Source organism: Magnusiomyces paraingens (genome assembly GCF_902498895.1).
Source record: "Magnusiomyces paraingens strain CBS 517.90 genome assembly, contig: contig1, whole genome shotgun sequence".
Classification (NCBI taxonomy): Eukaryota; Fungi; Ascomycota; class Dipodascomycetes; order Dipodascales; family Dipodascaceae; genus Magnusiomyces; species Magnusiomyces paraingens.
The window spans coordinates 4,399,013-4,424,863 of NW_022474067.1; the positions used below are offsets into that span (position 1 = coordinate 4,399,013).

General features: G+C 39.4%; 9 protein-coding genes across 9 annotated transcripts; 5 read left to right on the forward strand and 4 right to left on the reverse strand.

Moving 5' to 3' along the window:
* Nucleotides 1-29: 29 nt before the first annotated feature.
* SAPINGB_P001323 (uncharacterized protein) lies at nucleotides 30-1,523 on the reverse strand (the record flags this gene model as incomplete). Its single annotated transcript, XM_031996046.1, has 1 exon — nucleotides 30-1,523. One exon carries the CDS (start codon nucleotides 1,521-1,523, stop codon nucleotides 30-32), a length of 1,494 nt encoding a protein of 497 aa, XP_031851937.1.
* A 1,219-nt stretch (nucleotides 1,524-2,742) lies between these two features.
* SAPINGB_P001324 (uncharacterized protein) lies at nucleotides 2,743-3,588 on the reverse strand (the record flags this gene model as incomplete). The annotated part of the gene is made up of 1 exon (XM_031996047.1): nucleotides 2,743-3,588. One exon carries the CDS (start codon nucleotides 3,586-3,588, stop codon nucleotides 2,743-2,745), a length of 846 nt encoding a protein of 281 aa, XP_031851938.1.
* An 878-nt stretch (nucleotides 3,589-4,466) lies between these two features.
* On the forward strand, nucleotides 4,467-6,008 carry SAPINGB_P001325 (uncharacterized protein; the record flags this gene model as incomplete). Its single annotated transcript, XM_031996048.1, has 1 exon — nucleotides 4,467-6,008. One exon carries the CDS (start codon nucleotides 4,467-4,469, stop codon nucleotides 6,006-6,008), a length of 1,542 nt encoding a protein of 513 aa, XP_031851939.1.
* A 2,266-nt stretch (nucleotides 6,009-8,274) lies between these two features.
* On the forward strand, nucleotides 8,275-10,237 carry SAPINGB_P001326 (uncharacterized protein; the record flags this gene model as incomplete). Its single annotated transcript, XM_031996049.1, has 5 exons — nucleotides 8,275-8,403; nucleotides 8,503-8,514; nucleotides 8,577-8,694; nucleotides 8,771-8,805; nucleotides 8,882-10,237. The coding sequence occupies 5 exons, from the start codon at nucleotides 8,275-8,277 to the stop codon at nucleotides 10,235-10,237; spliced, it is 1,650 nt and encodes a 549-aa protein (XP_031851940.1).
* Nucleotides 10,238-10,710: 473 nt separating this feature from the next.
* On the reverse strand, nucleotides 10,711-11,496 carry SAPINGB_P001327 (uncharacterized protein; the record flags this gene model as incomplete). Its single annotated transcript, XM_031996050.1, has 1 exon — nucleotides 10,711-11,496. The coding sequence occupies one exon, from the start codon at nucleotides 11,494-11,496 to the stop codon at nucleotides 10,711-10,713; it is 786 nt and encodes a 261-aa protein (XP_031851941.1).
* A 783-nt stretch (nucleotides 11,497-12,279) lies between these two features.
* SAPINGB_P001328 (uncharacterized protein) lies at nucleotides 12,280-15,189 on the forward strand (the record flags this gene model as incomplete). Its single annotated transcript, XM_031996051.1, has 1 exon — nucleotides 12,280-15,189. The coding sequence occupies one exon, from the start codon at nucleotides 12,280-12,282 to the stop codon at nucleotides 15,187-15,189; it is 2,910 nt and encodes a 969-aa protein (XP_031851942.1).
* Nucleotides 15,190-15,471: 282 nt separating this feature from the next.
* Nucleotides 15,472-19,023, forward strand: SAPINGB_P001329 (uncharacterized protein; the record flags this gene model as incomplete). Its single annotated transcript, XM_031996052.1, has 1 exon — nucleotides 15,472-19,023. The coding sequence occupies one exon, from the start codon at nucleotides 15,472-15,474 to the stop codon at nucleotides 19,021-19,023; it is 3,552 nt and encodes a 1,183-aa protein (XP_031851943.1).
* A 215-nt stretch (nucleotides 19,024-19,238) lies between these two features.
* On the reverse strand, nucleotides 19,239-21,905 carry SAPINGB_P001330 (uncharacterized protein; the record flags this gene model as incomplete). Its single annotated transcript, XM_031996053.1, has 1 exon — nucleotides 19,239-21,905. One exon carries the CDS (start codon nucleotides 21,903-21,905, stop codon nucleotides 19,239-19,241), a length of 2,667 nt encoding a protein of 888 aa, XP_031851944.1.
* A 212-nt stretch (nucleotides 21,906-22,117) lies between these two features.
* SAPINGB_P001331 (uncharacterized protein) lies at nucleotides 22,118-25,024 on the forward strand (the record flags this gene model as incomplete). Its single annotated transcript, XM_031996054.1, has 2 exons — nucleotides 22,118-24,071; nucleotides 24,120-25,024. The coding sequence occupies 2 exons, from the start codon at nucleotides 22,118-22,120 to the stop codon at nucleotides 25,022-25,024; spliced, it is 2,859 nt and encodes a 952-aa protein (XP_031851945.1).
* Nucleotides 25,025-25,851: the final 827 nt, after the last annotated feature.

The window sequence follows — 25,851 nt, forward strand, 5'->3', positions numbered from 1 at the left end:
AAAAAAAAATGTAAATACTTAAATCCTTCTTATATAGTCTCAATGTATCGCTCCACCTCCCAATTGGTCACAGCATCGTCCCACTCACGGCATTCGTGTAAACGAGTGGCTCCATAGTGATCTACAAAGTCATCACCTAAAACAACGCGTGCAAGCGAATCCTTGGCCATAAACCGTTCAGTAGCTGCTCGGAGTGACCGTGGCAGCCGCTCAAACTGAGAGGGATCAATTTTACCAGCACCCATGGGAGGAATAGTGAGCTCAAGTTTTTCTTCAATACCGCGCAAACCCAGCGCGTAAATGGCAGCCAAAGCCAAATGGGGTTGCACATCTGCACCAGGCGTGCGCACCTCAAACCGTGTGCTTTTGGGTGACTGAGGGTCACAAATCAAACGAATACTGGCCACGCGATGCTCTAGACCCCAAGAAACTGTAACTGGGGCCCAAAAGTTTTCCACCAAGCGCTTGTAGGAATTAATGGTTGGAGCAAACAACGGCATTACCCATGGGAGACCGGCCAGCACACCGGCAAGGAAATGACGACCGATATCACTAAGGTATTCAATGTCAGGCCATGCGGCATTAGTATCACGTTCTGTACGGGTAAACAAGTTGCGTTTGGTAATGGATTTATCTTCATTTTGAATCGATTCCATTAGCGACACGTGAATATGTCCCGAGTTTCCCGGTAGACCCTGTTGGGGTTTGGCCATAAAGCACGGCATAATTCCATATTGTGCACCAATTGTTTTGGCGGCAAATTTAAAGAGAGTAGCATTATCTGCCAGTCTGCGTGCGTCACAGTACCCAATTGCTGTTTCAAATACACCGGGCCCAGTTTCTGTGTGCCAACCTTCGAGGCCGACTCCTAAGCTTTCACATGAATCAAGCATTTCACGTTGGTACTCCTTGTTAAGTCCCAATCGTGCCACCGAGTATCCAAACATGCCTGGAGTCAGCGGGGTTAGGCCCAACCCACGCTTTTGATAAATAGTGTCGTGTGTTTCGCGGTATTGGAAAAATTCAAACTCCATTCCAGCAAAGGGAGCGATTGGGTTCAGATCTTTAAAGGCAGAAGAGTCTGCAATTCTTGAAGCCATGGTGGCTAGGAGGGATCGTGGATCAGGGGCAATGGGAGCATGAGTTTCTGGGTCGCAAAAGTGGACAAGGAAGAAGGGCATTTCATTGGAGCCACCTCTTAAACGGCCATTGGTAGACTCCCATGGGATTCTGCGGTATGAAGTCAAGTCAATGATGGCCAGCATATCACGAAACCCATTTTCTTCATTAGAGATGGCAGAGCGGTGGGCATATGTTTTGTCATGCATGTCCCAGCCAAAAATGACTGAGCAAAAGCCAAATCCGGCGTCAACCACAGAGAGGAATTTTGCTCGGGAAATAATTTTCCCCCGCAAAATACCATCAACGTCCACACCAGCCACCTTGACATAGGCATCTTCACGCAGTCGAGAAAGAACCAGGTCTTTGACTTTTTTTTGGTCCATGGAAAGAAGATCTGACATGATTATATGATTTGTTTTTTTTTCTTTAAAAGTATGAAAGTATGAAAAAAAAAAAAATTTTTAAAGAGGGGTAAGGAAAAATGAGCAAGGTGTTAAAAAAAGTTTAGCAAAAAAAATATAAAAAAAAATTAATGATTTTTATAAAAAGGGAAATACAACGGGGTGATGGATTGTATTTATAATAATAGCCAGTACCAAAAATATTCAAAAATATTCAAAAAAAAAAAAAAAAAGTCTTTCCAGTATTTCCAGTATTTCTTTCTTTCTTTCTTTCTTTCTTTCTTTCTTTCTTTCTTTCTTTCTTTCTTTCTTTCTTTTTTTATTTATTTATTTATTTTTTTTATCTATTTATTTTTATCTATTTATTTTTATCTATTTATTTTTTATCATTTTATAAAAGTACCACCACTATTGTCTTGAAGTCTTTCGTATGAAAACCTTATCGCTGTTACTGCCGTCTCCGTGTTACACACCAACGACGATTCTATCTCCATGCGGACCGGGTCACGCCGGATCCGGCAAGCGGTTATTTAGTGACGTCAAAATAAAGGGGAGAGAGAGAGAGAAGATGGAAGGACTACATTGCCTTTTTACCAGAGAGAGAAAAGTCCGGGGTTTTGGCGTGGCTGGGTAATAAATAATTAACATTGAGTTCCCGTGTAGATTTATTTATTTATTTAAATTTATTTCATTTAATATATTAAATTTATTTTTATTTTTGTTTCCTATTTGTTTCCAATAACATTTTAACCCCTCTCCTTTCGCTATCTCTAATCGCCGATTGCGCCTGTGGTAGTTGCCATGCTTGCCGTCTGGAGTTGCGCAAACTGTCTGATTCCCAAATTGGGATATACATGGGGATCAAGAAAATGTCGATATCAGTGTATATATATACTCGGTGCTTGAAAAGATATGTGTCTTCCCGAGTAAATCAAATGTTTAAAAAAAAAAAAAAATTAAGACAATCTAATTGAGATCAAAATGAGTTGATTTGAAATAATCCTATGAATTTATAATAAAAACGTTATAGAGGATAGGGGGAGGGGGAAAAAATCATGAGAAAACTAAGATAAAGTCAATTGATCATTAAAAAAAAAACTTATTTCTTTCATTTCTTTCAATATTAATTTTTATCTAAAGAAGAATTTGCATGAATCATTAAAATCACATTAAATTTCTATCTATATTTACTAAAAAAAAAATTTTTTTTTTTTTTTATTTATTTGCCAAAAACCATGTTTTCAGGGCCAGTGGGAGGAACACCCAAAGAAGTAACATAACTCTTGGTCAAACCACCATCAACCATAAAGTCCTGGCCAGTAATGTAGGAAGATTCATCAGAAGCCAAAAAGACAACAGCCTTAGCTTGTTCAATGGCCTCACCAAAACGGCCAGTGGGAAGATGAACAGTGCGGCGAACCTTCTTATCCTCAGTGTCCAGAAACTCCTGTAAAAGAGGAGTGTTAAGAGGACCAGGGCAAAGAGCATTGACACGAATTCCCTGTTTGGCGTAGCAAATGGCAAGTTCATGGGTCATGGCCAAAACAGCACCCTTAGAAGTAGTATAGGCAATTTGAGGAGTAGCAGCGCCCATGAGAGCCACAAAGGAACCAGTGTTGATGATAGAAGCCTTAGTTTTTCCATTAGCAAGAATAGAGCCAATGGCATACTTGCAACCGTAAAAGACACCCTTGACATTAATAGCCTGTGTCAGATCCCAAATCTTGTTTTCAGTATTGAGAACATTATCATCAGCAGGGTGCATAATACCTGCATTATTAAACATAACATCAACACCACCCCAAGATTCAACGTGTGCCACAAGAGCCTTGACTTGCTCTTCATTTGAAACATCGGCAACCTTGTACTCGATTTTAAGAGATTCCTTGAGCTCGGGTGTCAAAAAGGACTTGACTTGTTCAACAGCCTTTTGAAGACCAGCCTCATTAATGTCAGAGAGAAGCACATTGGCTCCCTCGATAGCAAACTGGATAGCAGTTTCGATGCCAATGCCGCCAGCAGCGCCAGTAATGATGGTGTTCTTGCCTGAGAGTCTGTTAACCATTGTGATATGTGTCTAGTAAAAAAATAATAATAATAGATTGATTTAATAAAAGATAATAGGAATCTTTAGAGCTTGTTTATTTAAAATGAGAATATAAGGAAGTAATAATAATAATGATAATAATAATAATAATAATAATAATAATAATAATTAGATTAAGTTTTATTTATTTATTTTTTTTTTCTTATAAAAACCACCTGGCACTGGCTCTCTTTTATATACCCTCCCTCCTCCTCCTCCTCCTCTTTCTACTCAAAGCCTCTTTTGCGCCGCCCCATGGCAAGCTGACCTATTTGGGCAAAATCCCCGAGTAGTGATGGTGGTGGTGAGCGCTTATTAACTATCAATTAATCAACAATTTTAATCAACAATTAATCAGTTAATCAATTAATAAAAAAAAAAAAAAAATTAAAACCCCACAAGAAAACCCAACCAAAAAGAAACCAAAATTTCAAAATTCTTCAGTATTTATTGCTCAATTCGTAAAGTCCTTGCTCAAATAACCGAGTCAACATCACCGAGTCATATACTCGGTTCTATTAGATATAAATATGTATATATTTATGATAAGATAATAATAATGATAATAATAATAATAATAATCATTCAAGAATTTCCATTTTGGATTCGTTTAACAAATTCTTAATCAACGGTAGGGGAGTTCTTTTTTTTTTTTTATTTTTCCCCCCTTGTATATATTGCTCTCAATTCTTCATTTAACTCTCTTTATAAAACCGTCTTTGTCCCAATATTTCTTAAAAAAAAAAAAAAAAAAACTTTTTTTTCTTCTTCTTCTTCTTCTTCTTCTTCTTCTTCTTCTTCTTCTTCTTCTTCTTCTTCACATATACCATAAAATTCTTTCTTTCCCTTTCTTAATCATGACTTCAATTCATACAATCTCTCCTGTCACAAACTGGGAAATCCAAACTACCCCAGAAACTACCTGGACTGATCTTGTTGGATCTATCTTGCCTGCTTCTGTCTCTTCCCAAATTCAATGGGCTGCTAACCCTTTAAGCACTCGTGAAAAGGTTCTTTTGGCCTTTGCTGATCTACTCGAGGCTGCTGCAGCTATCAACCCACAAGATCCTCCTGCTGGAACCTCCCAAATCCCTCCCAATCTCTCCCTGCTTATGGGTAGACCCTCCAAATACTACGCTGCTGAACTCAAGACTGCTGCACTTCGTACACGTACACTTGTGGCTTACGCAGCTTCCGCGCTGGCACCAGTCGCAGCAAACCATGATGTTTCTGATACCACCACACTCAAGTTTGAGTACGCTAACCCAGAAGACCCCTCTGGCCCTCAGTTTAAGAAATACCTTACTCGTGAGGCCCTTGGTACTGTACTCATTGTTTTCCCCTGGAACTACCCTTACCTGACTTTAGTCAATGCCCTTGTCCCTGCCCTGCTTGCTGGTAATGCTGTCATTCTCAAGCCTTCCCCACAGATCCCAGCAGTTGCCACTTTTGTCATTGATCTGCTAACCCAAGCTGGCCTCCCCGCTGGCGTTGCGCAGGTTGTCCAAGCTGGCCCCCCAGATATTGTGACTCGCTTAATCAAGGAACGCCAGGAAATCAAGGCTGTTGCCTTTATTGGCTCAGTCGAGGGTGGTCTTTCAATTCAAAAGGCTGCTGCTGATGCCGGTCGTTTAATTCCTATTAATCTCGAGCTTGGTGGCAATGATGGAGCATACGTACGCGCTGATATCGGCAGCAAGACTTCGGCTGATTTGGCCAAGATTGCTGATGACATTGTCGATGGTGCGCTGTTTAATTCAGGTCAGAGTTGCTGCGCCATTGAACGTGTATATGTACATGAATCCATCTGGAAACCCTTTGTGGATGCCGTGGTGGCTATTGTCAAGAGCTACAAAGTTGGCGATCCTCGTTCACCACAAGTAGCCATGGGTCCTGTTGTCTCAGCAGCAAGCGCTAAGCGTATTCGTGCCCAAGTCTCGGAGGCTATTGAAACTGGTAATGGCAAGCTGCTTGTTTCTGATGCAGACTTTGCCTACACAACAGCTACGGATGGCGAGTCTACAGGAACACCACCACCTGCTTTTGTTGCGCCTCAGGTTGTGGCTTTTGAATCCCCATCCAACTGCACCCTTCTCAAGGACGAAACTTTTGGCCCCGTGGTGCCTCTTGTCAAGGTTTCATCTGATGAGGAAGCAATTAGTCTTATTAACGACGATAAGTATGGTCTGACAGCTTCAGTGTGGACATTTGACGAGTCTGCAGGCGAAGAACTGGCAAACAAACTCGAGGCTGGCACTGTGTTTGTGAACCGTGCAGATTACCCGGATCCCAAGCTTGCTTGGACTGGCCATAAGATGAGTGGCCGTGCTGTGACCCTTTCTCGTTTTGGATTTGACGGTTTTACGAAACTCAAGTCTCACCACGTTAAGAAGTTGTAAAAGAAAAAAAAAAGTATAAAATATAGTATTAATCGTATGTTGGATCAACAAATTAATCAGCATGACCGTTTGGGTGATGATTTGATTTTTTTTTTTTTTTTTTACGTGCCGATCAGTGCGGCTGATTACTTGTGTATGTGTACGCACTAGGGTTTCTTAGTCAACGGCTGGCTGGTAGATTACTCAGACAAAAATAGCAATTATCATGCGTTTTGCGCAAGGCTGACTTGTAACCGCGGAAGGGCCGTCAAGGGCGCTTATAGAGGAGAGTAACGGGGAGATGATTCTTTAATAAATCCTTTTAAAATAATTAATATTATTTTCTAATAAATTTCCATGAATGAAGTCAACAGAGAATACAAAAACGAAGAATAACGAAATAAAAAAAAATCATTTAGTAAAGATAGCCCGGGCCGAGGAATCAACATTGAATATGGATTTTATGTGAGGAAATGAGGCGAAAAAAAAAAAAAAAAAAAAAAAAAAAAAAAAAAAACAAGAAATTCAAAAGCCTACGTTATTAGGTGTGTAACTCATTATGCAATTGTATAACGGTGTTCCATTTCTGGATAGAGAGGCACCATCGTCATCATCACCGGGTTGATTTTCAAAAGTTTGACTCCGCAGCGCTTAAATCTTCCATTTATACTTCTTTGGGTAGGATTAAGGCCTCAGCTTTAGATCATTGGCCAGTTGAAAATCACCGTATGGAAGATAAAAAAGCAAGATGGTTCTCTTTCTCTCGTTTTATTTTTATTTTTATTTTTATTTGTATTTTTATTTGTATTTTATGTTTCAAAAAAAAAAAAAAAAAAAAAAAAAAAAAAAAAAAAAAAAAGAAAAGAAACATTCATTCATTCCTTCCATCAATCAAAAGAAATCAAATAACAACTGAAATCCGAGTCATGATACCACCTTTTAATTCATACAAATATTCCAATTGCTACATAAACCTTCAATAACATGCATGGAAAAGCACCATGTAAAACTAGCTCACAAGTAATAACAGTTTATTTTTGTTTTAATTTTTATTAGCTAGTTTCTTTGTTTCCAAACTCCGAGAACCCTGTAAATTTCAATATCAAACCTGTCACCGAGTTAATTCAAACTAAAAGTTTTTTTTTTTACAATAAATACTATAGCATAAATCTTTTCATATCTTTATATTCATATATCTCGATACTACATTTTGATATCTTTAAGTCCCTGAGTTTGTTATCAAGATAACGAAATGAAAACTTGTGATAAAGTCTGAATTGAAGATAAATAAAAAAAAAAGTTTTTTCATCAATATAATGTATGAAAAGCAAAAAAAAAAAAAAATGATTATTTTTTTTTAATAGCTTTAATTCGACTATTGTAATCATAATAATTTCTTATTCAGTTAACAAATGACTATTGTTTTTAAAACAATAAAAACAAAAGCATTGATTGACTCAGCAGATTCTACATAATTATAGATTTGAAGAAAAAAAAGGTCTCAAAAGGGTTGAAAAAAAAATTATTTCATTTTAATTAAATCATTAATCTCTCTATACTGCCCTTATTTTTATTTTATTTTATTTTAATTTTTGATTTTTCAATCAACATCACTGCCAAGCAATGTTTCCCAGAAAAATGGGGGATAGTTATATCATAATTACGATAGCGGGGGATAAACCATTTAACTACTTGGCTTTTTTATCGGTGGGAGGCTCTTCTGCCGCCGTCAGGGATGGTATGAACTACTACTTTGGTGCTTATGTTCCCGAGCAAAAATGGTTTTGGGCCTTGTAATAAAAAAAGAAATCACGGCGAGTAAATGTCCGCTTGTCATTATATAAATAACATCTCTCAAATCATAAACTAAGTTTTTCAAAGACCAGATAATAAATATTTTAAATTTTACGTAATGACATAAAGTTTGAAAATAATTATGGGAAGAAGAAAAAAAAAAAAAAAAAAAAAAAAAAAAGAGAGAGAGAGAAAGAGAACCTGAATTGATAAGTTTCCCGAGTAACAAGTACCGTGCCATTTCTTTCTTAAAGCAAAAAGGGGGTTTATATCTACATCGGGCAAATGACAAGTTCATACTTGTAATGGATAGTATCTAAAACAAACTCAACCCATAAGAACAATAATAAGCTTATTTTATTTTTATTTTATTTTATTTTTCTTTTTTTTCTTAATATATAAAAGTAGTCCATATTCCTTTCAAAAAGTCTTTACCCCTCTTTTTGAAATTATTCTTCAAACCTCCTTTCATTTACTTCCCCATCTTTTCATAATGCCTGATTCTATTTATCATCCTCAAACCGATTCTGCAGAGCTTCAGCTTGCAGAACGTGGTTACAAACAAGAACTTCCTCGAAAACTTTCCATGATGTCTATTTTGGGTTTATCTTTCGCCATTATGGTATGTTGAATAATTTTTTTTTTTTTTTTTTTGGCTTATCTTTGTTGTTGTTGTTGTTGTTGTTGTTGTTTATCTTATTTTTACTAACATTTTTTAAAGGCTGTGCCATTTGTATGTTTGCTCTATTCACATTAGGTCCACGTTTCTTTTAAATCCTAACTTTATGTCTTTAGGGTATTAGTACAACTATGAGTATCGGTCTCACAGATGGCCAATATGTTACCATCTTTTGGGGCTGGTTTGTTGTTTCTCTTATTTCGATTTGCATTTCTGCTTCTCTTGCTGAAATTTGTAAGTTACAAAAAAAAAAAAAAAAAAAAAATTAAAGTCATTTTGACCAATCTTGTTTTTCTAACACTTTTATTAGGCTCTGTATTCCCCACATCTGGCGGTGTATACTATGTATGTTTACATTTTTTTTTTCTTTCAAAGTATTCAAAACTCTACATCTTAAAAAAATACTAACATTATAAATTAGTGGGCTGCTATGATCTCACCTAAAAAATGGGCTCCACTTGCATCTTGGGTCACTGGTTGGCTCACTCTTGTTGGAAACTGGACCGTTACAACCTCTATTTGCTTTTCCGGAGGCCAGCTTATTCTCTCTTCTATTACCCTTTGGCGTGAAGATTTCGCTCCCAATTCCTGGCAAACTGTTTTAATGTTTTGGGCTGTCATGCTTGCTTGTGCAGTAGTAAATTACTTTTTTTCCAAATACCTCGATCTTATCAATACTGCTTGCATTTATTGGACTGGCTCATCGGTAATCATCATTCTTGTTGTTCTTCTTGCCATGGCTGATACCAGAAATTCCGGTAAAACGGTTTTCGCCCATTATGATGCTTCCGCTTCTGGATGGAGACCTTCTTGGGCTTTCTTTGTAGGTCTTTTGCAAGCTGCTTACACTCTCACTGGCTACGGTATGGTTGCCTCAATGTGTGAAGAAGTTCAAAACCCAGAACATGAAGTCCCCAAGGGCATGGTTTTATCAGTTGCAGCTGCAGGCCTCACTGGAATTATTTACTTGCTTCCTGTTCTTTTTACTCTCCCCATGGATAAAATTCAATATCTCCTTGAGGCCCCCGGTGGCATGCCCATTGGCATTTTCTTCAAGCTTGTTACTGGCTCACCTGGTGGTGGCTTTGGTTTACTTTTCCTTCTTCTCGGAATTCTTGCCTTTGCTGGAATTGGTGCTTTGACTGCTGCTTCCCGTTGCACTTATGCTTTTGCTCGTGACGGTGCCATTCCAGGCTCCAAGTACTGGAAGCATGTTGATCATCGCTTTGAAACTCCCTCTGGAGGGTTGGCTCTTTCTACAATCATTTGCTGCCTCTTGGGTCTTATTTACTTTGGTTCTTCTGCTGCATTCAATGCCTTTACCGGTGTAGCAACCATTTGTCTTTCTGCATCTTATGCTCTTCCCGTTTTTATTTCTCTTGTGCAAAAACGTCATGCTGTTGCAAACGCTCCTTTTAAATTGGGAACTATTCTTGGCTACTTTGTCAACATTGTCACAGTCTGCTGGATTCTACTTGCCACAGTTTTATTCTGCATGCCCACTGCAATTCCAGTCACCAAGGAGACTATGAATTACGCCAGCGTTGTGTTTATGGGCTTCTTCTCTATCTCAGCAGCTTGGTACGTTGCTTGGGGTCGCAAGAACTTTCACGGCCCTCCAGAAATTGCAAACGCAATTAAGCATGAAATTCATGAATTTGATGGCATTAATACTTTGGGTGATTCTGAAAAACTTGATGCTACCCAGGAAAATGTGTATGTTGTTGAGGGCTTAGCTCCGGAAGAAGAAGTCACACGTCACTTGTCAAAACATTAAAGTGAATAGTTTTTATTTTTTTTTTTTTGTATGTTTAGTTTATTAATGAGTTTTTTTTTCAGTTTAAATAAGTCTAGTTTTAATTAAAAGTTGATGTACTTTTAAAAGTGTGATGATTTAAAATTGAATCATTGGTCACATATTACTCACCATTTACCAATTGAGGAAAATATTTTCAAATTTGCTCTTATTCACAAATATAGTTTTCCGCTCATTCTAAAGTAAATTGTAAATAGAGAAAAAAAAATTCCTTTACTCAAAGTAGATTTTCACTTTTCTTTCATTTAGATACAGTTGGGCAAATTAAATGCACATCAACTTTTAATTAAAACTAGAATTATTTAAACTGAAAAAAAAAAAAAAAAAAAAATTCCATTAAAATTTCAATAACTCATAAAGCTAGACAATTTTTTTTTATTCTTCAAATCTAAATGTAAATTTTAATATTCTATAAATGAAGTATAAATATACAATTACTCATAAATAAAACGGACCATAGCTTTGGCCAGGGTATTTCCATCATTTGTGTCACCAGCACGGGCCAAACCATCAGCCACAAACTCATCGGTAAAAAGACCCTTCTTATGACGATCAACAAGTAATTCCTCCTCAATAAACTTGTCAAACTCAGGGTGACCTTGCAACGACAAAAAGGTCTTAGGTTTATAAAGTCCTTGAATCTCGCAAACGTCTGTTGATCCCAAAATGTAAACATCTTCACCAGCATTGGGAGGAATGTCAAACACAATGTCTCTGTGCATCTCCATAATATTGAAATATCCAGCTTCGGCAAACTCTGAAAAAATCTCCTTGCCCTTGTCAGAGAGGGTGATCTTGGTGCTACTGACTTCCCAGCCCTTAGGGTTGGGCCCAACCTTAGATCCCAAAACCCGGCCAATAATCTGATGACCATAGCAAATACCAATCACACGAATGGGTTTGTCGGCAGGCTGCTCAAACAAACACTTGCGTGCAAATTCAACAAGAGCCACAATCCAATCTGTGTCGTCGTAAGCATTGAAGCGAGAGCCAGTAATAAGGATTACGTCAGGCCGCTCAGGTGAATCAACATCCAGAGAGGGGTAGTTTGTAGGGTTTTCGACAATGTTGTATGACTTAATAGTAGCAGGTCTTTCAGTGCTACCCAGGTCAATGCCTCCAATCTCAAGAAGGCGTGAGAAGATATTGCCATACGTGCCGTAAGCTTCGTAAACCTTATCGGTAGGAGTGTCAGGTTCAATGATGGCGATTTTGGTCATACTGAGAAGAAAAAAAAAGGGAATATTTAAAGGGAGGGAAAAAAAAAAGAACTATAGACAAAGATTAAAGGTTTTATTATTTGAGAAAATAAAAAATATAAAACAAGAAGGGAAAAAGAAAAAGATGCGGGAAATTTCCCAGTATATTTATAGCGGGCGCCGCACAGTATGGGAGAGTGGATGATGGCCACGAGTAATGGTGATGTGGCCGTGGTTGACTCCCTCAGAGGCAGGTAAATGCGCCGGTTATCAGTAGCTCGGGATTTTTTTTTTTTTTTTTTATTTTGTTAATTTAATTAAGACCCGAGTCAACTTTTTTAATATGGTGACTGTTAAAATTAGGGTTAGAAATATAACCATTAGTTTAAGTACCAAGTACTATCTAAAGTATTGTATGAATACGCGTACGCCTACGCGTACACGTCGCGATTTGATTTGTTTTTGTTTTTGTTTATTTTATTTTATTTTTTTATCTGCTATTGTTTACTTTTTTGAAATGCTTCTCCTGAAAAAAAAAAAAAAAAAAAAAAAAAAAAAAAAAAATATATATTAAAAAAATAAACAAATAAAAAAAAGAAAACATTCTGTATAACTGCCTTGTTTTTTGTTTATTTACTTTTCTTGTTTATTTTCATATACTGCAACTTTAGAATAAAACATTTTTTATTTCAAATATATCTCTATTCAAATACCCAATATCAAAACATATATATACAAGACATACCAATATCACAAATTAACCATCACCATCACTACTGCTATCAATTCTTAACTAATATCATAATGGCTGATCCGTCCCAGGGTATTCCTGCGCAGATTCCTATGCCAGCAACTTTCCTTATTCCTAATACCTCTGGGTCAGATGCTCCAGCAGCTGTCGTAAAGAAAAAGCGCGGCCGAACACCTAAGAAAGTACTGGAACAACAAAAACAACAACTTGAACCAAACTTCCAAGCCCAGCAAGTTCAAAAGAAACCCCGAAAACAACCCACAAAGGGCGACCCAAAAAAACCAAAAGCTCCTCGTACATCTCGCGGGTCAAAAAAGGCAGCTAAAGAAGCGGCAGCGGCAGCAGCAGCAGAAGCAGCAGCAGCGGCAGCAGCAGCAGCAGAAGCAGCAGCAGATGCAACTGTAACAGAAACTGAACCAGAAACTGAAAGCTCAACGACAACATCAAACTCAGCCATTCCAATTCAATCTACAAATGCTCCAGTTTTGGTTCCACTCTTCAATCAACCATTCATTAACAATCCAGTCATGGCGCCAATGAACTCATCTTCTTCGCCAACTAATTCGATATCTCCATATCGTAATGACACACCACCTTTAACTGCACCCCAAATGGTTGTCGGAGGAGGTGTCAACAATGCCAATTTTGGAGCTGGTGTTAAGCTGGGTACAAACATTCTTTCGCCATCTTTATTTTATCTCCAATCGTCACCACCAGCAAACTCACCATGGCAAAATACAGTTGTTAAACCCGTTGGGAAGCCAATAATGGGCTTTGGAGGCGAAACAAATAACTACTTTATGGGAATGGAGGCACCAGAGCCTATGCTTGGACAGCCTACTCATGGAATGACGCAACCTGGGCGTGGGTCTCGTATTATGAACTCGCTTCGCATGCATTCACAACAAACAGACCAGCATGTTAATCCAAATTTACTTTTTTCGACCAAACATAAACCATCATTAGCAAGCGAAGATGATATGATGTTGCCACAACGATTTTCCACCCCTCCTCCACCACAGACTGTGTTGTCGGGACCTTCAGATATGCCTGCCATGCCTGCCATGGCTGCCATGCCTGCTATGCCTGCTATGCCTGCCATGGCTGCTATGCCTGCCCCTATTGGGCCTCCTGTTGAAGCAACAAGACCAGTAGCAGCAGAAGGCCCATCAACACCAAAAACTTTTTCTTCAATTATTCATTCATCCCCTCTTTACCCGTTTTTTTATTCTTCACCTGCTGTTGGTACTGGCGGATTTGACGAGTCACCTGAAGTTGACAATAAACATGAGACAGACTCACCGTTAAATGCGTTTATGCCAAATACGTCGTGGGAATCCGTTGACTTGACGGAAAGAGTTTCAAAAGGCTACAAAAGTCTTTGGTGGACCTCGCCTCTTGGAAATGTACGCAAAACAGGGTACAGTGTGCATCTTACGGGAACACCAGCAGCAGTAACAGACACTCCGGTGAATGCAGTTGGTGAGACACCGAAAAATGAGCTCAACCTGGGACCAATCAGCAGTACAATGGCCATGGACCCTAAGGATACTTCTGAGCAGAGCTCGCTGTTGTCACCTTTGCCTGAGCCTAAGGAGCCTCTTCCTCCGGCAACAAAACCTATTCTGGAGCGCGCATTTGCTGGTATCAAGCGCCCGGACTTTGAGACGATTGCCAGAGCTTTGGAATGGGCTAGGCTGGAACGTCGTCGACTAAAAAAGATGCGAATCCACCGACATAAGCATGGTCGGAAAAGAACTGCAGAACCAGCTGTATTGCCATCGATAGATGCGGCTGCGGCTGCGGCTGCGGCCGCAGCTGCTGCACTACCTGTGACAACTGAAGCTGCCGCTCCTGAAACACCCAAGCAAGCATCGAGACCTGCTCCAGACCGTCTCCAACATGAAGTTGTTCGGTTTATGTTGGCGAATGATGTGCCTGCGTTTAGTGTACGGAACCATCGCTCCCGGGTGCTAGATTGTAGTAGCAGTGGTGGCGGTGACGAAGCCAAGGACGTTAGCTGGGCCAACTGCACATTAAATGGCCCATTTGTGACACCAGAAAAGAATCACCAGGATCCCGAGCTCGCAAGTTGGTCAACAGATTATGCGAGACATTACAAAACGGCACGGTCGGTGGTTGAATCAGGTCCACAATATAGCGATGCCTATGGGGCATTGGTTAGTGGTCGTGCACCTTTATTTGGCCAGTTCCCATTGTCAGTGACTGGATCTGCACGCAAGTTACGTTTGAGTGTGAGTGAAACTGGTCGGGCTGTTTTGGATGAAGATGATGGTCCTTCTCAGTCTGTACCGCAGTCTCAGCAACATGTTCAACAGCCTTTTTTGCTTCGTTCCGGAATCCGGTTCCAGCGCAGAAAGAAAGATTCGAATGGTGCAGCTAGTGTAAGCCGGCTTGCCTCGAGTCCATTGAAGAATAAACGACAGTTGGAACCTTCAGAGTTGTCGGACGTGAGTTTGCGTAAACGCAACAAGGTGCAGTCGAATAAAAAGCTAAAAAACCCGAGTGAAATCACGCGATCCGATTTACCACCGGTATTGAAAAGTAGACCATTAAGGGGGGCTGTTGGATTGGATGGAGAATTGACTCAAGATTTATGCAATACTAGTACTAGTAGTACTAGCAGCAGCAGCAGCAGTAGCAGTAGTAGCTCTGACTCGGAGCTGAGCAGCTCAGACTCTGACGACGATGAAGAGAACCAAGCTGAGCTGGACCAACAGATGGTGGCTATGGGTCAAGGTCCTGTTGTGAACCCGGCCATGACCCCTGTACGAGCGGTGGTGAGAAGCCGTGGAGGCCCTGAAGTAACTCCAGCATCTCTACCTTTGTTATTTCCTGCAGTGCCAGGCAAACGACTTGGGTCGCCATTTCGGGCGGGCGCATCATCAACAATTGCTGGCAATGGTGGTTGTGCAGAGCAGCAGCAGCAGCAGCAGCAGTAGTAGTGTTTAATAGCGTTTAATCTGATAAAGTTTTATTTGATTTTTAGGCGAGAAATTTTTTTTAACTATAAATAAAGCCGCTCTCCCAACATTCCTTTTCTTGCCATTTCATTCATTTTAAAAAAAAAAAAATTGGCACACAAACCTCCTTACATACCACAAGACCGAAAAATATAAATAGTAATAAAAATTTAAGAAATTCTCCTTTTCCCACCATCACCATCACCACCACCAACTAAACCCACTTAATTTCTTCATATACATCATTCTCTTGCCTGATAAATGGCTTATTATGATCCACCGGCGCTTTTGACGCCAGACTCGGGCTCTCCAGCCTATACTTCTCGTCACACTCGTTCAAAATCGTATTCCCACAGACCCCAGGTGGTTACAGGACCACCACCATCACACCTCGGAGCCCCGCAGACCGGAAATCGGTATCTTGCAACTGCAAATGAGCCTCCGCAAACCCCAACCGTTTCCGGTACAGTTCCGCTGTACCGCCGTCATTCTAAAAAGAAATCGTCTCAGATTCTAGTCGAGCCCATGGGCGCTCAGCACCAAATCAACTACATGCCAATGTCTCCCACAGTTGCAATTCCGCAAGGTCTGGAGAATATTATCCAGCCACCTCCAATGACACCAGTTTTCCCGCAGCATCAGTATCAATATCAATCTCAACCTCATCCTCAATCTCAACCTCAAAATCAAAATCATGGAAATTCTCTTACAGTATTTACAACTGGACATGCGGGGATGCACCATCAGCAAGGGATGCTCTCCCCAGCTTCAGCAGCCTCTAATACACCAGGGTCTAGATATATTGCATATGGCTCGTCTCCAACAAGTGCCATCCATCCTTCTTTCCATCAAGACCCACCCCCAGCTATTCAACTCAATAAGCCTACCTCTCTCGAAATCAATTCAACTGCTAGCTCTCTATCCTCTTCTTCTACTTTTTCTTCTTCTCCTTCTTCTTCTGCCTCCTCTTTTTCAGTTCCAGTAACCCCGGCCTCAGCGGTAGAACATCTGCCCCTGACAAGCGTTGAAACTACCTCCTTGTCACAACCTCAGCAACTCCATCTAGGACCCTCATTACCGTTCCCCGTGATAGATGGATCTGTTTCATCATCAGCTAACATCAAAAATGCAACGGTTTCAAGGTCTTCTTCTTCTTCTGCTTCAGGGTTCCGTAAAGTCCATGGTCACAATAGAACCATCTCTATGGGCGAGTTTGATCGCCATTCACGATACGCCCCCCCTCCACCATTACCACCTTTCCCCGCATACCTAGGCTCTTCACCATCGCCTGGAGCGTCATCTCTCAAGAGTTCAACAGTTGCGTCACAAATACCCAGTGGAACTGCGGCTACTTCTCCCAGTGGTGCTTTACCATCAATATTATCAAATTCCTCTTCCGGTCCTTTAATCACTTCTGGCACCACTAATACCAATACCGACTCGGGGATTCCTGGGGCTGCATATCTCCCTACAAATTTCCAAAAACCGCGCACTCACTCAAATGCAAGCTCAAAGTCTCTTGTCTCCGGATCCGCATCTCCCATCTCTATCCACAGCTCTCTTGCTTCTAGTCCTATTATTCCAGCGGCTCCTCCTGTTGACGATAAGCCTTTGTCCCGGAGCTCCTCTGTCTCGTCAACAAACCTAGAAAATCGGCAACAAGCAGCAACCCTTGCCGCTACAGCTACAGATCCACCGTCATCACCTTCTTCTCCATCCCCACCATCACCTACCTCGAACAAATTTTCCACAAACACCCTCACTTCTGGAGCCTCGGTTCTCATTGCTGGCCAATTTTTCTCAAAACTTGTTACTTTTTCGCTCAATCAGCTCATTTTCAGATTTGTGGGTCCTGAGGTGGTCGGAGCAAACTCCCAACTTGAACTTTTTGTTTCAACCATCCTTTTTTTTTCTCGTGAAGCTATCCGTTTGGCTACACAACGTCAAACTCTTTCAGGGAAACGGCCTGACGTATACAGATTTGAGGGAGGGGTTGTAGAAAATACACTTTCAGGAACCGTTCAAGAAGTCATCAATATTGGCTTTTTACCAGTTCTTATGGGTATTCCCCTAGCCGCCATTCTTTCATTTACATATTTGCATTACAATAATACCCCAGATGACTCGCGCACTATTAGCATTGCTGTGGCCATTTTTGCTCTTGCTGCCATTATCGAGCTTGCTTCTGAGCCTGCCTTTTTGCTTTTCCAACTTAAGCTTCAGTTTAAAAAGCGTGCTTCTTTCGAGTCTATTGCTGTCACTTGCCGCTGTATCCTTACCTTTTTCATCTCTCTTGCTGACCACCGAAACAATGTTGTCAACTCTATTATTGCATTTGCCGTAGGCCAACTTGCCTATGCTTCGGTTCTAACAGGTCTCTATATTTTTGAGGGTCTCAAGGAGGCTCATGCTGGCCAATATGAACTAACATACCCTAGACCCATTTGGAAAGACGTTGCTTCAGAAAAGACTACTGCCGACATGCTCAAAAACGGCAATCACCGTGCTGCAGCTACGACGACTGCCTCGTCAACTGTTTCTGTGGGCCAAGAAACAAAAACCTACTTTAATGCATCAACTATGCAACTTGCGACCTCTATTTGGCTTCAAACTGTTTTTAAACATTGTCTCACTGAAGGTGATAAGTTTCTTGTTTCCCTCTTTTTGCCAATGGCTGATCAAGGGGTTTATGCTGTAGTTGTAAACTATGGTTCACTAATTGCCCGACTTGTTTTCCTCCCTATTGAAGAAGCCCTTCGCAGCTTCTTTTCCAAAATCTTATCCAATGATGCCGAAAACATATCTGCTCCTGATATGGAACTTTCCATTTTGGTCCTCTCAACACTTCTCCGCTTCTATTCGTACCTTTCTCTTTTTGCCCTCACTTTTGGCCCAGTTGTTGCTGCATACCTGCTCCAGTTTCTTGTTTCCAAAGTCTGGTATGCTCAGACTGATGCCGCCGTTGTACTGGCGACATATGCTTGCTACATTCCATTTTTAGCTATGAATGGTGCTTTAGAAGCTTTTGTCCAATCTGTTGCTACCCCTGCGGATATCAAACACCAAAGCTCTGTTATGCTCATCTTTTCACTCTCTTTTTCTGCTGCTGCTTACCTTCTCATGCGACCTCTTGGCCTTGGTGCCCAAGGCCTTGTGCTTGCAAATATGTTTAACATGGCTCAACGCATTGGCTGGTGCCTCATGTGGATTGAGTCTTACTACAAAAAGCTTAGAGAAAATAGCGATGATATTGCAAAGGCAGCAGTGGAAATTAAGCAAGAACTTTCGGAGGAAAAGAAGAAAGAAGAGCTTATAACAAAAGAAAAGGAAACCACTACCAAAGCTAAAGCCACTGGTACTGATGCTCAAACTTCCACTGGCCCTCACAAACGAAAAAATGCAATTGTACCTGAAAAGGAGGATGCTATTGAGAAGAGTGAACTAGATGAATCCGACAAAAAGGATAATGATAACGATGAAAGCACCAAGGAGAAGACTGCGCCCTCCCACCCCACTCCGGAGAACCGTGCGCAGCAGACCGCGTCACACTGCGCGCTCGCGTACTCGCCCTGGGGCTGGCTGCGTCTCGCCATTCCGTCTCCCGTTGTCCTGGCCTCCTTTGTACTTCTTATCCTCCCAGTTTCATGGCTGCTAGTTGGACGTGCAGCTCGGCTAACTCAGTTTGCACAACAGGTGGCGTTGGCACTGGGACTTGCTGTTGTTGTAGCAGTGGCTGAACGCGAATTACTTCTCGGTGCTGGACGTAACTTTTGGGCAAAAATCTCCAGCCAGCGCAGCAAACGCCGTGCTTGAGATGTGGACTAAAATTTTCATCTCACTGAAATTTTAAGGAAATTAAAGGAATCAAACAAGCAAATAAGCAAAAACTTTAAAAAAAAAAGATTTATATAATATATATACCGATATTTTTATAAATATGTACATTATTAAGGCATCTCTGATAGACGATATTTTTTTTTATTTTTTTATAAGTATTTATTTACATTCACCAAAAACTAAACATTAACCTACTCATATTCTTTTAGACTATCAATAATGGCAAAAAATCCAGCCTGTGAAAAGACATTTTTCAATGGCCCCATAACCGGTTCAGTCTTTAAAACGATAGGTGCATCAAACATTGTGATTCCATACATCAATGCGTTTTCAAACAAAACGTCGTTCTGATAACATAGAATTAAGCTCACCTTGTCGCGTGCGCCATAAAATTCAAAGGGGCTGTAAAATCGTGGTAGTCCAACAATGCTGTTTTGATTTTTGCGCACATTACCATTCTGGAGCAGCAACTGAAGTTGCATGCACATGCCTACCATGTCAAAACTCTGGTTCCCTCTAATGACCACTTTATGCGATTCGGATTGTGCTTTCGAGTCACCATCTGTGTAAAAATACCGTCCCACAGGCACATTGTGAACAATAAGCTGTTTCCAGTGAGGCAGATGGAGTATCATGATAGCATCCAAAATTTTACTGTGGTCTTTGGCCTTGAATAGCAACTCAGGAAACGTTAGTGTATTAAGACGCAATAGAACAACGTGCTTAGCTTGAGAAATCACTTTGACTGACTTGATTTCTTCTTTATCTTCCAAAAGAGAGTCAAACATTTTTCGTAGGAGGGCTAAATGCTCGGCATCACCGATTATACATGAAGCACTCTTGATATGTATCACTGCTGTTTTATTTTCACGTAGCTTGGAACGCGTGTGATGACTGCAAGCAGTTGGTCTCGCATTGGTAGCTTTGTGTAAAGCGCGTCGAAGTTCATGCAAGGTGGTGCGAAGACCCTTAATTTCATTATTCATCTTCAATCCTCGGTAATCGCTGAAATCAACTAAGCTATCTTTCAAATCTGTTTTAAGAGTTTGAAGCTCATCAGCAGATCCTTTTTTGGCAATATCAATAGCCTTCTTGACCTTGTTTAAAACACCCTCGATAAACTTGACACGCGCTTCAAATGACTTATAGGTCGAAGCCCGTTCAGGTGCTGAGCCAAGAGCATTTCCAATACTTTTAATTGTATCCAAACTTTTGGTCAAGTCTTCAACAGGTAACAACACATTCTTCTCAACTAGTTTTAAAATCTTCGATAAGTTGGTATTACGGTCAGTTGCATTTTTGTAATCTTCATCACACTTTTTCAGATTCTTCTCCAAGGTTTCTAAAGCTTTATTGGTTTCAGTGGCTGAAGAACGACTAGTTTCTATCGAATTCTTGAGAGATTCTTCAAGTTTCTTTTGTTTATTTTCGAGCTCGTCAACTATTTTCTTGTGCTCTTGTTGTTCCTTTTCTAATCTAGTTTTCAAAGTATTGGCTTCTTCAGTAACCTTATCGACAAGCTTTTTCATTTTAATTGAACCCGCATTGGAAACAGAACCTTCGTCATCCGAGATATCGGAAATATCAGAAGCAGCATCATCGCCACCAAGAAGAACAGAATACATATTTCCCTCCTTATTGTTGGAAACTCCTTTTCCTTTGATATCTTGAGTTTCTTGATTATATTCTTCTTCATATTCTTCTTCATCTGAAAAATCTCTAATGTCTAAACGACCTTGTTCATAAGCTTCTTTAAATTCTTCCAGCTTGAGGTTTCGCGCCATATCTAGTTGCTCTCTTAGGGCTGTAATTGAAATTTGTAACTCTTCAACATAATCCTCATACTCTTTGATCTTTGACTCATGAGCTTGAAGATCCTCTGTAAGACGATCGTTTAAATCAAACTGTTGATTAAGTTTCTCCAAGTTAGATGACGCATTTTTTCGAAGCTCATTCATCATTTGCTGGGTTGATTCATTTTGTTGTTTTAAAATTTTAAGTCTCGATTCATTCTCAACAAGCTTTTCTTGAAGTTTATTAACATCTTCATTAGAAGTCTTAGTTGTTGCTGGTGATACTACTGTTTCTGGTTTTGATACTACAGGCACCACAACCTGTGGCTCCATTGTTAGTGGTTGTGGAATAGGTCGGCTAGGTCGTGGCCTTGCAGCTTCAAGCTTGAAATCAGTAAGAGCCTTTGTTGCTTTGGCATGGGAATCCATAATTTCTTGCAATTTTTTCTGTAAGCGGCTATTGATTTTTAGCAAGCCATCAATTGTTCCCTTTTTTGTTTCTGAATCAGCCTCAAGATTTACTATCTTTTCTTCTTGAGCGGCCTTTGATAATTCGAGCTCAGAAATCCGCTGGTCATAATTTGGTATTGTTGCGTTTCCAAAATTATCAGATTCAGGTGAAAGTCTCGGAGGTGCCGAGTTCCCAGTATTTACTGAAGAAGTAATGCTGGAAAATCCTGGCATAAAAGGTATCGGAGGCATTGCCATCGGGTTAGAAAAAATAATTCCAGGATGAGGCCCTGGAATACGAGGGGGGAAATTTTGTGGGGCATTCTGATGGTGTTCTGCAATGTTGGGGTTTGCAAAGACAGGTGATGAGAAATTTGGAGTGTGCGAAGCTGAGTTTGGATGGCTTCCTGGATTAGCGATTGGAGGAGGAACAAAGGTGAACTGTGAATTTTCAAAATTTATTCCATTATGTGATTCATTCTGAGGACTGTTGACATCATGACCTGAGTTTCCAGCCTGAGTGTGTTTTGAATTTACCATGGGGGCATCAGACAGCTGTAGCTGGTATAGTAGAATCAAATATGGCAGTAGTGATATAAATCTGCTTGTAACCATCTTTTGAAATACTTTTCGTGCTCAATTCTACGCTTTGTAGTGACCAATATTACCTAATAACTAAAAAATAATTATTTTTTAATACTGAGCAATGTGTGTTCGTGCACTAAACGTGTGCGTGTATGTGTTGTATCACCACCAACAATAAATATACTATAAACAAAAAAAAAACCAAAACAATCATAACGTTGAAAAAATCAAACTCATCAAAAATGGCTGCGTCGGGAGACGTCAAACAGCTCCTCTCTAAAGCAACTTTATTTAAACGTGATATTGAAAGCTGGGATAATGATTTTGAGTGCGACACTGATGCAGCATTTCGCTCCTCTGTTTCAAGTTCCCTGTCCTCTTCTGAGGGTCCTACTTCGCGTCAATATCACGTCCCCGTGTCATTAAGAAATAGTACACCGGCACTATTAAATAAACCAAGTCATAGCTATCGCAATGGTTCTAAACTTTCTACAACAGATTATCTCAGTTCTTTTCGTGAAACTGATGACGACGACGAGTACTTTCAACCAGCCATGACAAAGACTCTGAGCAAACTCTCACTTAAAGATGAGAAACAAAGTCGTAAGAGAAAGAGTGTTCAAGACTTTTCAACAAATGAAACATTGAAAAATCCCAATTTTTACTCAATTAACACGCTTACAACCATAAAAAAGTTTCCAAACGCGACAATAAAAAATACTGTTAAAACTCCCCAAAACGCGACTACCAAAATTACAATAAATAAATGGGCCGAAAATATTGACGACGAAATTGATGATGCTGATTTTGAAACAGGAGCTTCGCGAAAAACTAATACATTTCGAGCGCGTCAACGCAAGTTGTCAGATACCTCTATGAGCATAGTCAAAGGATCGTTTTTTAATCCTCCTTCAACTCTTTCTTCGGCACCAGTAATGACTTTAGATAATAAAAATGTAACTGGGTCCATCAATAATTTGCAACGACGGCGTCAAAGTCCAAAGAGGAAGTCTGACTGTAGCATGATTTCTGAGGAAGATTTCGAGTCTGGGTTTGGTGAGTTAGATGAAATCAATCCTGGAAACCTTCAAAAATTTAAGTCACCTATATTACAAAAAGATCCGCAGCTTTGGGATGATGAAAATATGGAAAGCGCCAATGATACCGCAACAACTTCACGCCATGATTCAATTAGTTCTTCTTTATTTTCTCATTCAGCATCCACCAATACTGAAAGTGAAGTCGATGGTGAAGACTTTTTAGACGGTCTTGTGATTCCTGATGCTCCAATAGATTTTCAAAAGGCTCTTCAACATCGTCAAGAAGAAGCTGAGGCCCAAGAACGACGTGCAGTGGCATTTCGAAATTTTTCGGGTGGCTCGCAAAAGTACAAATACGATACCGTTGGCAGTAATGGCTCTAAAACTTCTTTAGAAAGTGATAAAAACTGGGACAATGAAATAGAAGATGCTGACGACGAATTGGATTTTTTTCAAGACATTGATATTGGTGATGGCGATTTAATTCATAGAGCAAACTTACACAGAAACTTGAAACTCAAGATGCCTGAACCAATGATCCAAAGCACCACAAAAGTTATACCCAAAAAACCCAATGCAACACTTTCCAAAACAGCCCGTGTTGGATTTACGGAAAATTTTGCCAACTCTAGACAGGCCTCCTCTAATTCGTTATCTGGAGATATCACTAGGCAAGATCGTCTTCGGTCTAAAAAATCAATGCCACTTCTTCAATCCCAAACAACTCAGTTATTAGATCAAGATACTAGCACTCGACGCCTTCATCATCAGTACTCTGTCATTGGAGAAGACACATTTATACAGCAACAGGGTGACTCGTTAAATCCAACACGGCGAGCCCAACCGAAAAAGGTCTCATCTTTAAGACATATTCATTCTATAGCTGGAATTGGAGGGAATGATCATGAAGCCATTCATTATTCTTTTAAAAATAAGTCAAGGAAAGACCCAAACTCAGTTTCTGCGGCAGGTATTAGGTTTTCCAGAGCACATACAGGCAAAGTTCTTGGAGATGGTACTGAGTTAGACTTACTTGATGATTTACCAGTTGATGCATCACATGAACTTTCTTTCACAGTCCAACCAATTTCTAATAGTAAGACAATTGGCCGGCATTACAACTCTACATCAAATACTTTAAACAGAATATCGCTATGTGAGTACTTTATTTTATCTGTTGTTTTCTTTTTCTAATGTTTTTTAGCCGACTATATTGAGAAACCGATAAAGTCATCCAGGAAAAGTCGAAACCAAATTGTTTCTAAAAATTCAAAAGATATATCTGGGGCTTCTTCTAGCAACGGGCGCCAGAAAAAAATTTCAAATGAGGGTTCAAAGGGCCCTCGTTTAATAAAGCAACTTTCGGTTCCCATCTCTACCACAGTAAAGGGGTATAATGAAAACATGCATTTTAACGTCAAAACATATTGCTGGGAAGGTAATAATGAGGATCTGGATCGATTTGAAAATATTAATGGAGTACATGGTAATATCAACAACACAACTAAAACCCCTGGTCTAATTGCATTTATTTCTTCAAATGAAATTAAGGTTGTTGGCGATATGGTGTTTGATCCTTCGAAAATGTGTTGGATTAGTATTCGAGAGGGAGAAGAAGAAGATCCATTTAAAGATTTAGGTGATGACAACGACTATTTAGAAAGCATGGATCATGATGCAGATATTACATTTAAAGCCCCACAGCAACCTAGTAGTCAATTAAATCTGGACAAGTTAACCGATTTTACCAAAAAAGGCCATAAATCGCACAGCAGAGTTAATACAGATATATCCCTAAACATGTCACATTCTCAAGCTTTTTCTCCAAGATCGTCTCTTAATGGTGCCACCGAATGTGAAACAAGCAGGACTAGCTCTAACTTTTACAAAAATCACAATCAGTCGCAAGGAACTCTCGGAGTTTACCAATTGCAACAAAATTATGGAGAATTTATTGTGGGATCTGAGTTTGATTTAACAGAAGAAATGATTCAAAAATTCATTATTGGTCAGGAACGCTGGGCCCATAAAGTACGTGGATGGTTTCCTGGTGAGGGATACGATGTCAGCTATCTTCAAGAAATTAGAAAAATGGTTATGAAAAAATAATAAGTACTTAAAAAAATATTTCTCAGAAACTGTTAGCATTTAATCCATTTTCCTTTCCAATAATGATTGATAATTATTTGTCATCTTATCTATGGTTTAATTAAAAAAGAAAATGGGCATTAATACCACTAAAAATATTTCTCTTTTTACAAGCATTACATATAAGATGAATAAGAATATTCATATATATATTCTTGGCATCTATAGATTACAAAAATAAATTATATCACTTAAATGGGTATTAAAAATATACATAGGAATAAATAGGTTTACTTAATTAAACTTTTTTTTATCTTAACCCAGGACCCATATATTCTCCTGAAAAATAGTAATTGGTCTGTTTCAATAAATTGGTAATTACCAATTTATATTATAATATAACTTTTGTATTAATAAAATAATTATTTGATTCTCCCTATACATTGCAATGTATAACCCAATTGGGTTATATATATATATCGTAACTGTAATTGAAATTGAAATTGAAATTAAGAAAAACGTTAAAATCATGTTAAAATTAAATTCATAAACTTTGTTAAACAAATAATTTTAATATTTAAAATATATAATATATAATATCCCTCTCATTTTATACCTTGCAAGGCACAATTGTGGCATATACTCCAGTTTATAATTTTACTTAAACAAAAAAAAAAAGATTAAATTATAAAGGAATTTCGTATGATGTTTTCTTACTTTTTTGATTATTTTTAAAATAGGCCCACAAATCATTACTTTAGTGGCTTCAAGATTTCTATTCTTTAATTTAAGGTATGTAGCTTGGAATATTCATGTCTGGTAGGTAATGTCGTATATACCGCTTGAAA